General features: G+C 42.3%; 1 protein-coding gene across 3 annotated transcripts in view; it reads right to left on the reverse strand.

The window, feature by feature from the left end:
• The window catches only part of PLEKHG7 (pleckstrin homology and RhoGEF domain containing G7), a 65,172-nt gene that overhangs the window by 35,840 nt on the left and 13,870 nt on the right, over positions 1 to 15,462 (reverse strand). For 2 of the 3 annotated variants that reach the window (XM_033221088.1, XM_033221087.1), the window contains exons 1-3: positions 13,733 to 13,864; positions 6,765 to 6,892; positions 3,615 to 3,655 (exon numbers count right to left, since the gene is read on the reverse strand). In XM_033221088.1, the coding sequence (XP_033076979.1) occupies positions 3,615 to 3,655; positions 6,765 to 6,892; positions 13,733 to 13,782 (219 nt within the window). In that variant the 5' untranslated portion in view covers positions 13,783 to 13,864. Of the gene's footprint in view, positions 1 to 3,614; positions 3,656 to 6,764; positions 6,893 to 13,732; positions 13,865 to 15,462 lie in introns of those variants that run through there. The other variant, XM_033221086.1, reaches the window with a different exon arrangement.

The following is a 15,462-nucleotide window of genomic DNA, read 5'->3' on the forward strand; positions in this document are numbered from 1 at the left end:
TTTAAAAAATCTGATTGCTAAGATAATATATGTTTATTGTAGAAAACTTGAGAAACAAACAACAACAAAGAAAAACCCATGAAATGTGTCTTCACCCTCACATACCCATTGGAAATATCATATTCTGATCACATTAATAATTAATTTTTAAACGGTACAATGTATCATATTCACACATCCTTTTGCAACTTGCTTTTTAAACTTATATTGTGAGCATTTTCTTTTCGGTTCATTCACTGTTCTATTGCAACATCATGAATTGCCCACTTAAAGAGTTCATTTTACCAACCAAAGCAAGAAGAAGCTATCAAATAACAATGTGCAAGGCTTTTAAAAGTCAGCTTGGCTGCATTTCAAAAGAATGCTTATGACAAACAATTTTTCGACTTGTTCTGTTGCCTCAGGGTGCATGATATTGGCATGGATCTAAACAGTTTGGTGAAAGAATCGATGTTTTCATGAGCAAGAAAGGCACAGGTTATCTACCGTTGCAGGTAGGGGGCTCCCTGTGCGTCTGAAAAGAGACCCTGTCATAGTTTCAGAATGCGCTAATGGGTTGTGGCTGGTTTCTCTGGTAGGGTTATGGCACTGAAAAAGGAAACCTATTGTAGACTCATTAGCCTCCACAGCAGCAAAGGAATCTTGGAACCAGTTAAAGACCTCCTACTGCAATTGGGACATATGCCTTTTGTTGATGTCTGAAACCATAGCGACTGCATGTTGTGGAAATAAAAAATCAGCAGCCAGTTGGGAAAGAAAGAGGCTGAGACAATGGAAGGAGCATTGGAGCTGTGGGAAAGTGGGCGCCAGCCCCGTGTTTTGAAGGGCACTCACCATGGCTTTCTATGGGTTTGAGCAGCCTCCTGGCCAAATGTCTGGGTGGGTATTCCAGTGAGGAGAGAGGAGACGGTTCTCCCAGTGGTCTCATTAACTCTTGAAAATGACACGCCCATTTAGTACCTTCTTGCCTCCATTGTGGTAGCAGTGGTTAGGAGAGGCAATGAAAAGCATTTGAAGGTTACTTGAGAGAATACACAGGGTAAAGAAAAGTGAGATGCCAAGGTTAATTCTGGAGTCTCAAACTTAGTAACTAAGAGGTAGGTGGCATGAAGATGTGCAGTAGTCACTGGTGACATGGAACTGGAGCAAAATTGAAGGTTAAGACTGAATATACACATTTTTGGAGTGATTGACAAATCAGTGAGAACAGGTAAGCTCTATGAGAGCTCTAACAAGAGAATGGATGGAGGAGTTTCCAGGTCTGGTGATGGGGACTCCTACAGTTGAAGGAGCAGGGCCACATCAGGGCTAGAACAGACTCAAAGCCAGACTTCCTGGAATGCTGGATGCTCCATAGCTTATGAGCTGTGTGTCCTCAGGCAAACTAGTCGACCTCTCTGAATCCATTTTCCCATTTTCAAAATGAGAAGTAATAATGTTAGCTACCTTGTTGGATTGTTGTAGAATTTATGAGTTCACATGTGTTAACTGACATGCATAAACAAGAATACAGGTAAACAGTAACAGTGCCTGGTAATGTGCTAAACATTATAGATGTGTTCGCTTTTATTACTAATATTATACTGATGGGAAGAAAGGAAGGAGGAAAGGAAGGAAGAAAGGAGGAAAAGGAAAAATCTGTAATAGATTGGAAAAACACATCACAACACAGAAGTGTGCTTGTTATATTGATGTGGATTACCATTTATAGAGACACGAATTACATGATTAATAAGGATAAGAGGATAAAAGAAATGATGTTAATTTTAAGAAAACAAGATATTGTGTTCTTGTGAAAGTGAAGCTTCTAGAAATGACTTTCTCTTCATTGCTGAAAACATTTGCTGAGAACGTCCACCAATTATTCTTCCTTTGTGTATCTCCCTCATTGCCTCCCTCCCTCCAACACAGTGCGAACCATTTAGCATGTTTTCCCCCACCACCCACGGTTTACTTGTCAGTCCCATCTTCTCAATTGTGAGCCGATAATGGGCATCTTGGCATCTTAGATATCTGTCCCAGTACTTGGCACAGTTGTTCAACACGTGTGGAGAACAAGTTGCTTCTTTGTGGGGGAAAAGAATGGATCAATCCCAACAACTTGTAGGAGTGCCCTTCCTTAGCCAAGTTCTTCCCTTCCGAAAGCATATTCTATCTCTCAGGCAGCCCTCAGAGCTTCCCTGTCCTGCATAAGCCCTCAGGAGGGCTCGGGGGAGATGCCCCTTCTCCTGAGATCTCAGATGTGATTGGTGACCAGCTCTGCCTCTGTTTATTCGAGGAAAGAGCTCAGGAGGGGCTGCGTCATAAGCCTTGTCTCAGACCTGTCAGAAAAACAGACAAAGCATGTCTCTAAATGACTGATGAGCAACAGCCCTGGTGGCAATAATGTTACAATTTTACTAACAATTTACTATTTGCAGCTCATAATGTTTAGAGTATGTTCCATATAAACGTTTTACTTTTGGGAAAAAACGTGAAAGTCAATCATATACTTGGCTATGAGAATAAGTAGTTTTCCAAACCGTAATTAAAGATACTACTACTAGTGATACGGCTGAGTGTCTGCGTGTGCCTGGCTCTGGGGTAGGCTCCACATGCATTATAAGGCATTCATTACAACCACCCTGTGAGGCTGGCACTGGTCTTCTGTCTTTTACAGGGAAGATCTGAGCTGAGGGAGAGTAATCCATTTGGCCAAGGTCATAGGGCAGTAGGGGAAGGAGCTAGAACTGGAACTTCAGAGGACTTTTTACTTAGCGATGGGACTTAAAAAATAGCAAGGTGTGTGTGTCATAGAACCACTGCAGATGTCAGCAACTGATGCCAAAGTGATTGGCAAGGCCATGTGGGCAGATTTTTAACAGAATGAGGCATAGTAACAGTCCATAAGGCCCCGCTGCTGCTGCTGGTTGTGGTGTGTAAGTCATGCAACTAGTACTGCTGGGAGAACACAAATCAGTCCCTTTCCTCCCCGTAGAAAACAGGAGGAGTCCGGTTGTCATCATGAGCATTCCCTCCCTCTTCCCACAGCATGACAGAAGGAATGGCTTGACTGTGGCCACCCTTGTCCTAGGCAGTAAAGTCTCAGGGACCGCTGATTGAGATGGATAACTCATCAATTATTGATGGAACCAAGAATGAATTCAAACCCACTAGGATTAATCCAGTTGGCTTTCCCAGAAATAGAAGTGTATTTGCGGAATCTGTTTCTGTAAGATCTCATTCATTTTTCAATGTTCCCAATATACATGGCACTAACTGCAAACTGGGGCATACATTTGTGCAAGTTTGCTTCATCGAGTGAGCTGCTTTCTAAGCAGCAAGCTATAAATGTAGTGTTGTAAAGCATCACTATATTAGGATTGCTTTGTGTGTGTGTTTTTTTTTTCAGAGCTAATTAACCACTGGCAATTAGCACTGTTTCGCTGCACAAATTGGCAACCCTTGGCATGTTCCATAGCCAATACTACGGATGTGATGATATCATTTATATTTCATGTGCCATCTGCCTTTATGCAAAGATAAAGCAGAATGAAGAGGCTCTTCAGCCATTTCTTACTTTCTTAGCTACAGGAAGCTTAATTAAAACAAAAATGGCAATTTGCAACACTTACCACTCCTCTTTTGGAGAAAGGCCATCTTGGCTTTTTGGATTCTGGGTGAAATTAAAGACAATATATTATTACAAGTACTTAGAGTTACTAGTGACAGATCATTGCAGTGCTTTACAAAACCTGCTTTTTGAAAATTAGCCATACAGAATTCATCCTGCTTTAATTATCTTTCTCTTGAGAATGCACAAAATGAATATTTATATTTTTACAGACGAGTGAATGAAGCAATGTTGCAACCTAAAAGTTGGTGTTCTGTTGCTGCCTTAAGGTGGTATTGTCCTGTTTCTTTACTGGTGTATTATTTAAACTCCTTTTCCTCATCGCTTGAGGAGAAATCTGTAAACTGTACTATAAGATGTTGAGTAATTTATTTAAGACAGGGAACCATAGCACTTTGGAGCTAAAAGGACAGGCCCTTTATTTTCACACTGTCTTACCAGAACCCTCCCACCACATGCAAACTTCAGCAGCCTGAGCAAATGGGAGACTTGCAAACTGCCTTCACTCATAATCCCCAGATGTGGTTGAAGGAAGGCTCCCAAAATAGAGAACATTAAAACATCACCAATTTTTATGTTGGGGCTTCTTGCTTCTGGCCATCAACGAGGAGTTGCTTCGACTTGAGAAAGAAGCCGTTATTCAATCCCTCATTCTTTTGAAGATCAGGAAGGAAAGAGATTCGATTGGGTTCTAGCCTTTTGAATTTTACGCTGTTTGCATAAAGTTGTAATGCTACCTAGCAAAAGCTGAAAATTGTCTCTTAGGTGTGGGTGGCATGTTCTGACCATTCGGTATATGAAATGGATGTCTTATACGTCCATCTCTCTTTCTATCAGGTCCCCCAGGACAGTGTGTGTAATAATTCAATCAAAGGGAAGCAATGATCTGAGCAGCATTAACTGCAAAGGATGTGTTTAAGGCACCTTCCCACCGTAACCTTGGGAGGCACCTGCCCAACAGATTATCCTCGCATTCATTTTGACCACCTTATTGATCTTTATTAAAGGGAGATTAGGTGGACTTTCCCTTAGGCACAAATCAGCTTCACCACACTTAGCTATCCCATGCCTGGTGGTAAATTACTACATCCAACTTGAACTGCAATAATTGGGGTCCCTGATCCTTGGCCAATTTCTCTCCTGTGCTTTTCTAGCTTTGGAGCCTTGGGAAAGCTTTGTGAGTATTCAGAAGATTCATGAGTCTTTATTGAATCCACAGTCTTTCATTATCTGTCTTAAATATACAATTTTGCTAAACCAGAATCTTTATTTCAACTATATCTACAGGTGACTCATATGCACAGCAAAGCGTGAGCAGTACTGCGTTAGCCCATGACTTGAGAACATGAGGCCTCTATTCTAAACTCCTGAGAAGAGGGCAGAGGGGTATAGAGAGGATACTGCTTATCTTATGCTGTGAGGTATCTACCATGATGCTAGGCACACACAAAAATAACAGCTAGTGAGATGTAGAAGCAGCAATGACCTTGTTCCTTAGTATGTGGTTCTCAAACTGTAGCTGGCATCAGAATCACCTGTAGAGCGTGTTAAAAAAGACTGCTGGCTGGGCGCGGTAGTTCGAGCCTGTAATCCCAGCACCTTGGGAAGCCAAGGCGAATGGAGAGGTCAGGAGTTCGAGACCAGCCTGACCAACATGTTGAAACCTCGTCTCTCCTAAAAATACAAAAAAGTTAGCCGGGTGTGGTGGTGGCCACAGAGTGAGACTCTGTCTCAAACAACCACCACCACCACCACCACAACAACAAACAAAATGGACGAACAGACTGCTGGGCACCACCCCCAGAGTTTCTGATTCAGAAGGTCTTGGGGATGGGGAGCCTGGAATCTGCATTTCTAACAACTTCTCAGGTGAGGGCGAAGCTGCTGGTCCAGGACAGCCTTTGGGAACCACTGTTCTAGTTGTTAACTAATTGAGAGTACTCTAAAGCCTCTTAAAATGTACTAACCTCTGTTAAGGCCACATTGTGTTTAGAACTAGCTTGGATTTCTAGGGGCATGTCCTCAAGCAGATCACTTAACCCCTCTTGGTTTGTTCACTTGGATTACTGTATCACATAAGACAGTAAGTAGATGTGAAAGGGTCTGTAAGAATAAAGAGCTGTAAACATGTTATGATTTACTCACTGGTGGCCCTGGGCTTCACATACAGGAGACTGCAGCTGCCCATACCATAGATGACAGATGATGACAGATGCAGGCTGGTAGAGAGGGCACTGGACTCACACTCAGGAGCCTTGATTCCATTTCTCTGCACAAACCAGCTGACCCCATGACTAGGCCACTTCTCCTTTCTGGGTCTCACTCACACATATGTGAATGAGGGATGACCTGCTGGTTTTCAAACTCTTTTGTCAGGTGTCTGAGGCTCCTGGGATACCTTGGAGATGAGTCTTTGGGGCTCATCCCAGCTGCAAGCATTGCAGCTTCACCTGGATTTGTTTTATACATTGGATTTCCAAGTAAGGATTCTTTTGTAAAGAGGACTCTTTGCTAAGAACCAAACCAGTTTAAAAACCACCAGCATGGATAATCCTTAAGTCTCCTCTTAGCTCTCAAAGGCTTTGATTTACCTATCCCAAGAATCTTGAAGAAAACACCCTGAAGATCCTAATTGTTCTTTTATTTCACAAATGAGATGAAGATGCATCTTTATCCCTAAAGCTGCCTCTCTATCAGACACTCATCTGCCACCGCCACCTCTGCCTTCCCATGGTACCACCCTGGTTGGAAGATACCAGTGTGAGGCTGAAGCCCAGGAGTGGGGTGGGAGAGGAACATGACAGCAATAATGGGGAAGCTACTCACCAGCCTGGAGAGGGCGCTCTGATCTAAGATGCTGCCCCTGTCTCAGGTCTTGGATCTGGGATAAGACATTTGACCAGAAGACATTTTAAGAGAAGAGCCACACCTCATTCATCTCTGTAAATGGAATGCCCAACACCAAGACTGGTACTCAGCTGGTTCCAGTAATTCCAGTAACAGCTGGTGCCTGTTGTCATTGGTGAGGCTGATTCTAACTGGTCAGAGCATATATTCTACTAATTATTCAATATTTTGAAAATTCCCCCTGGTTATGGTAATATCTGTTCCACAGAGGGCATGGAATGAAAGTATACTGAATGAACAGAACCTGAATTCAGCAGCAGAAGTGGGTGGCATAGGTAATCAGCAGCTCCATCTGACACCAGAAGGTCCCCAGGGAACACCTCAAGTCCAGGTAAGTTCAGCACCACAGAACTCCGCCTGTGCTCGTAGAACCTGTGCTCGAGAGACAAAAGGAAAACCACGCCAAAATATCATCTTACACCACTCAGAATGGCTGTTACTAAAAAGTGAAAAAACAATAGATGTCGGCATGGTTGTGGAGAAAAGGGATGCTTATACACCATTGGGGGGAATGTAAATTAGTTCAACCTCAAGGGAAAACAGTATGGAGACATTTCAAAGAACTAAAAATAGAACTACCATTCAACCCAACAATCCCACTACTGAGTATCCACCCAAAGGAAAAGAAATCATTATATAAAAAAGACACCTGTACACATATGTTTATTGCAGCACTATTCCCCATAGCAAAGTCATGGAACTGACTTAAGTGTCTATCAATGGTTGGTTAGATAAAGAAAATGTGTGTGTGTTTATGCCATGGAATGTGGCGTATAAATGTGTAAATATGTAAAAATGTGTAAATACACACACACACACACACACATCATAGAATACCATGCAGCCATAAAAAAGCATGAAATCAGCTGGGTGCAGTGGCTCATGCCTGTAATCCAAGCACTTTGGGAGGCTGAGGTGGGCAGATCACCTGAGGTCAGGAGTTCAAGACCAGTCTGACCAACATGGTGAAAACCCGTCTCCACTAAAAAAAAATACAAAATTAGCTGGGTGTGGTGGGGCATGCCTGTAATCTCATCTACTTGGGAGGCTGAGGCAGGAGAATTGCTTGAACCTGGGAGGCAGAGGTTACAGTGAGCCAAGATCGCGCCATTGCACTCTAGCCTGGGCAACAAGAGTGAAACTCCGTCTAAAAAAACAAAAACGAAACAAAGCAAAACAAAACATGAAATTATTTCCTTTGCAGCAAAATGGATGGAGCTGGAGGCCATTATCCTATGTGAACTAATCCAGATGCAAAAAATCAAATATCACATGCTCTCACTTAGAAGTAGGCACTATACAATGGGTACCCATGGACATAAAGATGGAAACAATAGACTCCAAAAGTGGGGAGGGGTGAGATGGGAGGGAAGTAAGTGTTGCAAAATTAACTACTGGGTACAAAATTCAATATTTGGGTTATGGGTATACTAGAAGCCTGATCTCCATGATGCAATATACCCATGGAACAAATATGCACATGTACTCCCTGAATTAAAATAATTTTTTAAAAAGATGCAAGGAAAGATCTTAGAGCTGAGTTAGGCAGGTTCGTAGTTCAGACCACCTCTGTTCATGCAGAATGGCTGCGAGCTGCCTGCTGCCGCTCTGTTAGGGAGGACTGGGAGGCATGGGAGGGCTGTGATGACACAAACGCTCCACACATCTACTCACCACCTCTTCGAGCCTTACTTGCCATTTATGGTTTTGACCAATCCCAAGCAGAAGAGCTCGCCTAGACATGTCCACACAAATGCACCCTGCTTGTTCTCACTCAGAAGGATATTAGGAAAAAGACCTCAAACACAGATGTCTTTGCAAATTACGCAAACTGCCTCAGAAGGCAGCAGGATCCATGGGGGTGATCGTGGTACCCCTAATGATCTGAAGCTTGTTGTTTAAAGTCAGCTACTTTTATTTTTCCCAGAGAAAAATGAGAAATATTTTTAGAAAAGTTCATCACACAGGACTATCTACCTGCTCCTTTCCCCTGCCCTTCTCCTTTCCCCTGGCCCATTTCATGAAACGTGTCTGTAGGATGTTCACAAAATTCATGGGTGATGTCACAGACGCAGTGGGGAACAGTGCCAAAGCCACCAGGCATTTGCTCAGCGATCTCTAAGGAGCAAAACTGGTCAGGCTTGTAAGGGGTCTGTCATGCTAGGGACCTTCCTAATAACATGGAATTATAGGGGCTCACAGTTTTCTCATCAGAACTCTTCAGATATTCCTGTGGTCTATTCTAACGGACAGAGATGCAATTTCTTCTGTTTATTGACCAATGTAATCTTTATATTTTCACCAACAAATAGCATATATATGCTACTTTACATAGAAAGAAATTTGTCTTGATTTACCAACAAAAGCATAGCTGTGAATTGCCTGGAAAGTTGAGAGCCCAGATTTGTCACATCCTTTTGGATGTTATGATTTTGTCTATTGCCATCTTAGTGCTCTCCAACCCCCAAAGCGGCAGTGCTTGGATCCCTGTTAGTCTCCCTATCCCAGTCCTTCCTCCACTCTTTCCATTTTCCTACCTAGCTGCTGCTCAGGTCCTACCAGGCTCTGCAGCCAAGTTCCGTGGTTCTGACCTTCTATATGAGTGGCAGCCTTTCTGCCTGCACTTTCGTCTCTTGCCTCTTAATTGCGCATTCTTGGATCCCATGCCCTCTTTCTTGTCAGTATGTCTAATGTTGGAGTGTATCATGCCCTGTTAGGTTCCTCATGCTGCTGATGAAAACCGGTGTATATTAGCATATCCCGTGGAATTAATTATAAATACCCATCCCCAAGTCCCACCGCGGAGATTCTGATTTAGTAGATCTGAAGTGGGCCTCTGTATCTGTATTTTGAGCTCCCTGGATACTCACCACAATTAGAGAACAATTACTTTTGAGGTTATAAGTAACTTGATATAGGCCTTTCCTACCGTTAGGTTTTGAGTATTATTTCACATTTTCAGCCTTTGGCAAAATCTTTTTCAAATCATTTTACTTATGAATAGTAGAACAAGTTGTTTAGGAATTTATAATTAGTGGTCAACTTACATCCCATAATTTTCTACAATATATGAAGTAAGGATGCCTCAGACTGTTCAGATACACATTGTAGACACAAAAGGAAGTTCATTTTCAGTTATAAAAGGCTGCTTCCTCCAAGAAGTCTTCCATGATACTCAAAGGAAATAATTAATATTTGTGCACTCCTCTGTGTCTCCACCAGATCAGGGCCTCAACATCTTCTGATTGTTGTAACATGGTCACCTCTTACCTTGTTTCTCCACCTTTCTTTTTATCTCCTTGATTCCATCCTATACACAGTCACTAGGTGACTTATCTAAGGGTGAGTTATCTAAAATTTAAGTCTGAACTATCCCTCCCTGGCTTAAGACGCCTCAGGAAATTCTCATCTTATACCAGAAAAACACATTTTTAAAGCACACACACAAGCCTTCCATGATCTGGCTCCATTTACCTGCCTGATATTCCTCACTTTGCTATTAGATCTCTGGAAATAGGGAATGCATTGTAATTCCCCATACAAAATCGTGTTTCCCAGCTTGGTGCTTTAGCTGGGAATGTTTTATTCCTTCCCTACCTTCCCCAAGTCTGTCTAACTCCTACTCATACTATGAAATTCAGGCCCATGGATTATCTCTGTTAGGGAGCACAAAGGGGAAGTACTTAAGTAACACTGGGCTCAGCTTTATTCAATTGTCTATATTCCCTGGGGTTTTGTCATCTGTTTCACCTGCCTTTTCTCTGCTCTTCTATTTTTTTTTTAATTAGGAAATTTTAGGAGAATGTGGTCATCCCTATTATTGTAATAATAGATAATGTGCCAACCCAATGTGCATGCTCTTTCCTTTTCTTGCTATTAAAACCCTGCTTTGTCTGGGATGGTATGTGCTGAGGTCATAGGCTGACCTGCTCTGACTCTCTTGCAGCTAGTGAAGGCTATGTGACCCAAACCTGGCCAATGAGATTTAAATGGAGGCTCAAGCATGTGAATACTAGAAAAAGTTTTTCAAAGGGGACAGACTCAGCTAGCTTCTTCTGTTTACCCCTTGTCCTTTGCCTTCTTGCTGTCCAGAATAGATCTTAAAACCTGAACGTATACCATAACTCTTGCAAAGACAACAGCAGAATAGAAAAACAGGTGCCTGGGATGTGGTTATGTTACCAAAAACCCACCCTTTCCTTACCTAGGTCATTCTAGTTGGGTTCTGTGACATCCAGGCAAATGCTATCCTTACTGACACAGATCTCTCATACTGGATTCCTCCTGCAAGGATGAGGTCATCTTTCAGCATTCTACACTCCTGTTTGACTTTTTCTCTACTTTATGATTTGGTTTTATAAGAAGATCATTAGGACTACAACTTCTTACAACTTTCCTTTTTTGTTTGCCAACTCAATGTCTGTGATAGTTATAAGGATGGAGGGAACTGAATTAGGTGGGAGTTGAGAAAGTTAAAATAATTTGAATGAGAACCATAATTCTACCTTCATCATATTGCATACAGGACATTGGGATTGACACACAATCGATTAGCAGTGTACAAATCCAGCCAGGAAGTTTTGTAATAGTCTTCAGAAGGTATTATATAACACAAAATGCTGAGAGCTCAGAAAAAGAAGACCCCTGAAGAGAAATGTCAGAAGCTTCCCCATCAACTGTATAGTTCTCTTGATAAAAATCTAAGAGGCACATAATGGGATTTTAGCATTTAAAGAGGTCAGGGATTGAAAAAATTACAATCATTTGAATGAGAAATGTAATCTAGGCAAACTTTTGGGAAAAAATGGACTCTTTTGAGCTTGAACTCTAGATGTTATACACTCTAGTATCATTACATTTGGTAGTTTCCCAAGATTCTATAAACTGCTTTTCTATTTCCCGGAGACCTCAGAAAGCATGTAACTACTATTGGGGTAGAATGATTCATCTTCCCTGACCCCTTCTTAGATGGCTTATATGTTTCTGTTCCATGCTTCTATAGTTCTCTGGAGTGGTGGTTAAGAATGCGGGGTCAAATTTCGTGGATTTTAATCTCAGTAGTGTGACCCTTGGTTGAACAACTTAAGTAACCTCTCCAGTCCTTACTTTGCCATTTGGGAAATGCAGACAATAATAATATTGTGTGAGGATGGGCTAAATTAATATAAAGCACTTAGATCAGTGTCCAGAACTTGGTAAGCAGCCAATAAACACTATTAGACTGATTATTGAATATATTATAATATCATGTTTTATTTATGTATCTTTTCCATTAGACTGACACTCCTTACGTAAAGAAAACATGTCTTATAATCGGTTGTGTTGGTAGGTGCTAATTTAGAACTTAATCCATTGTTGCTGATGAACATGAATGAATCTTCTCTCAAGAAAAGTGTCTTACGCTTTGTAGATTCATGTCTTATTTCCCTTATCACCCTAAGGTCCAGCTCCTGGTCTGAATTCCTCTGTTTAGTAAGGGCTTAATAAACATTTGTTAAGTAAATGGAACAATAACCCAACCCACATATACTCAGAGTGATTGATCATTGCCATTTCCCTACACAAACTCCTGCAGAATGTGTACTCCAAGAATAGCTAGCTGTGTACTGTTCTTTAAACACGCTGTGTGCTTCACGCCTCCATGCCTTGGCTCAGGTAGTTCCCATCTGCCTGCCTAGTTGTACTTTGTCTGCCTGAAAAACTTGTATTCATCTTTAAATTCTAGCTTAGACATTCCTCCTCCATAAATCTTTTCTGACCCACTCAGGGAGGGACAATTCTCTCTCTTCCCCTCCCTCTCCTACTCCTACCTTGTCTCTTTATAATAAACACATTGAAGATTCATACTGGATCTTATATATCACAGAATCTAATCAGTTAGCATGGAATCTGACATAGAACAAGTATTCAGATAAACTTGTTGAATAAATAGACATGTCAACCTATAGATCAAAATACTGACAGTCCTCAAAGGCATTTGTTTTTCCATTCTGGAGCATAAATGAATAATTGTATGCATATACAAAAGCAGAATACAGTTTGAGTGCTCACCCTCGCCCAATTAAAAGTGGTTGGTTACGTTACCCCTATCCATTTTGCTCTTGTCTGGGATACCTTCTGACATCATGCATCCATTGGGGGCACAAAGGTCAAATTTGGAGCTGAATTTGCACACAGGGAGCAGGGAGAAGACAACCGGCTTGTGAATGGCTTGATCCATGACCTTGACTTTTTGCTTTGGTGTTCAAAACCCACGAATGCTAATTCTGGAAAGGTGAATATGCCCCTGGAAGGGCATACCAAAATTTCTGTGACATGAAATATATTTTGTTCATCAAAAGACAGCATGAGTTAATAAAAATATCAAGAACCACCACTGTAGCCATGCAGAGACCTAGGAAAGCAATCAGAGCATCTGCACCAGTAACATGAAGAGACATGGATTGGTGCGGAAAATGTGCATCGATGTCGAGTCCATGCCTGGCAGTGGACTGGATTTCTGGGCACTCTGGAAAAGACCCAGGTCTGTGCCAGCTGGGGGTGCTCAGATCGTGGGATGAACGAAATTAACTCATATAGCTGTATTGAGTTCAGCGTGACTTTGAATTTAGGTCTCATGGTGGGTGGAGTGTGTATCCAAACTGGTATCTTCTTTTGGCTGTTTTAAATATTAGGGTTGTTTTTGAATAAACGTGGCATTCATGCAGGATTAATGTCTCCAATTCTGGATTGTTCATCCACTGGAAGCAATCACTGTAGTGAATTCAGAATTCTCATCCCCCTCCTCAAAACAAAGTGGTGTCTGTGTGGGGTAGGGGTGCCCAGTGTGAAGAGGACAGGGGAGGATATTTTTAGAGATTGGATTTCCTCAGAGGAGGGATAAGCTGGTGAATAAACTAATAATAAATGCAAACTATTTGGGGTGTGGCTGGCAACCCACTGTCACCATTTAAGTACAGTATAACTCCATGCCATCCTTTAATTATTTAGAAAAACACAACTAAACAAACATCCTTGATAAATGCTTTTGTTGTTGTTGTTTTATGCTTGGCTATTCTGGTTCTTTGCTTCAGGACAAGCTTTGGAACCCAGAGGTATAACTGGGTGTCTGACCCAGACTTTGCAGCTCTCTAGGGCAGGACACCCCTCCACTGGCTTTCCCCACCCCCACCCACCATGTAGAAACCCCAATACAGTCACTCTTTCACTAACCCTGAGTTGCGTTGCCCCAAGCTGGTCAGATCCGAAGGGACTAGTCCCATGGTTGCTGGAATAATCTTGTCTCCCTTCTGGTACCAGAACGTCTCCTTATTCTATGCACTGCTGAAGATCTGAAGGTCTATGGTGTAGGCTGAGAAAGCAACAATTCAGAGCATCCCGGGAATTCCCCCCACCCCACGGCTGAGCAGGCCGTGCGCCCATGCGTCAGCACTCAACAATGAGGCAGCTCTCACGTGCTGGTGCCAGAAATGTCTCTGGCTGCTGGAAATGGGTCCCCCAGAAGACCTCAAATATCTACATTTTGTAAGCAATAGACTGATCTTGGTGAATGTTATTCTAATTTAAAATCAGCTGGCATTTACTAAGAACTGATTCTTCTTAGACACTTTGTTAAGTGCTTTACATGCATTATCATATTGATTCTCACAAGCACCCTATGTAGTGGAAATTACTGTTCGCATTTTAGACCAGAGGAAACTGAGGCTTAGAGGGATGCATAAGGAACTTACCTAACGTGGCACTGTTGTAGTGAATGATAGAGCCCGAATCAGAAATTCAATTATGCAGGTCTGACTCCAAAAAGACTTGTAAATGGGAAGAAGAGAAAAAGAGACTACCAACTATTTTAAAGCACAACAAAATTTTAAAAATGGTGTGATGATGCTTACTACTTTAGGAAAAAGAATGGAGTATAATGGTTTGAATGGTGACCCCCTAAAAATGGTATGTCCACATCCTAACCTCTGGAACATGTGCATATGGCCTTATTTGTAAAAAGGGTCTTAGCAGATATGATTAAATTAAGGATCTAGAGATGAGATTATTCTGGATTGTCTGAGTGGGCCCTAAATCCAATGACAAACGTCCTTATAAAAGACACTTAAGACGCCAGGCTCAGTGGCTCATGCCTGTAATCCCAGCACTTTGGGAGGCCGAGGTGGGCAGATCACCTGAAGTCAGGAGTTCGAGACCAGTGGCCAAGATGGTGAGATCCTGTCTCTACTAAAAATACAAAAAATTAGCTGGGCATGGTGGTGCATGCCTGTAGTCCCAGCTACTCGGGAGACTAGGGGAGGCGAATCGCTTGAACCTGAGAGGTGGAGGTTGCAGTGAGCTGAGATTACACCACTGCACTCCAGCCTGGGCAACAGGGTGAGACTCAAAAAAAAAAAAAAAAAGACACTAAGAGAGGAGACACAGCAAAGAGAGAAGGGTATGTGAAGATGGACAGAGGCAGAGATTGAAATGAGGTAGCCACAAGCCAAGGAACACCTGCATGAAAAAGCAAGTGAAAAGTTCTCCCTTAGAGCCTTCAGGGGAAGTATGGCTCTGCCCAGACTATGATTTCAGCCTTCTGGTTTCCAGAATGGAAACAGGATAAACTTCTGTTGTTTTAAGTCACCTGATTTATGGTAATTTATCATAGCAGACACAGGGACAGTCCCACTGAGTGGCAAGGGCACCCAGCTTAGGACCTGGATTCCCAACTGTGACCTTGCCTGTCGCTTCCCCTGGCCGCCGGTTCCTTATGTGGAAAGCAAGTGTGCTGTGTGAGGCTGCCTGCATCTTGAATGCTCTAGTGTGAGATCCAGGAGCATCATTCTCCTTCTCTCCTTCTGTGGCCGGTGGGTGCGGACAGTAATCGTGTGGTGACCTTTATCTTGGCAGAAATGTTTGAAGGATGTTTGATTAATTCAAAGTTCCCCTTTTAGAAATATGAC

This window comes from Trachypithecus francoisi, unplaced genomic scaffold (genome assembly GCF_009764315.1).
Source record: "Trachypithecus francoisi isolate TF-2019V2 unplaced genomic scaffold, Tfra_2.0 Lachesis_group11, whole genome shotgun sequence".
Classification (NCBI taxonomy): domain Eukaryota; kingdom Metazoa; phylum Chordata; class Mammalia; order Primates; family Cercopithecidae; genus Trachypithecus; species Trachypithecus francoisi.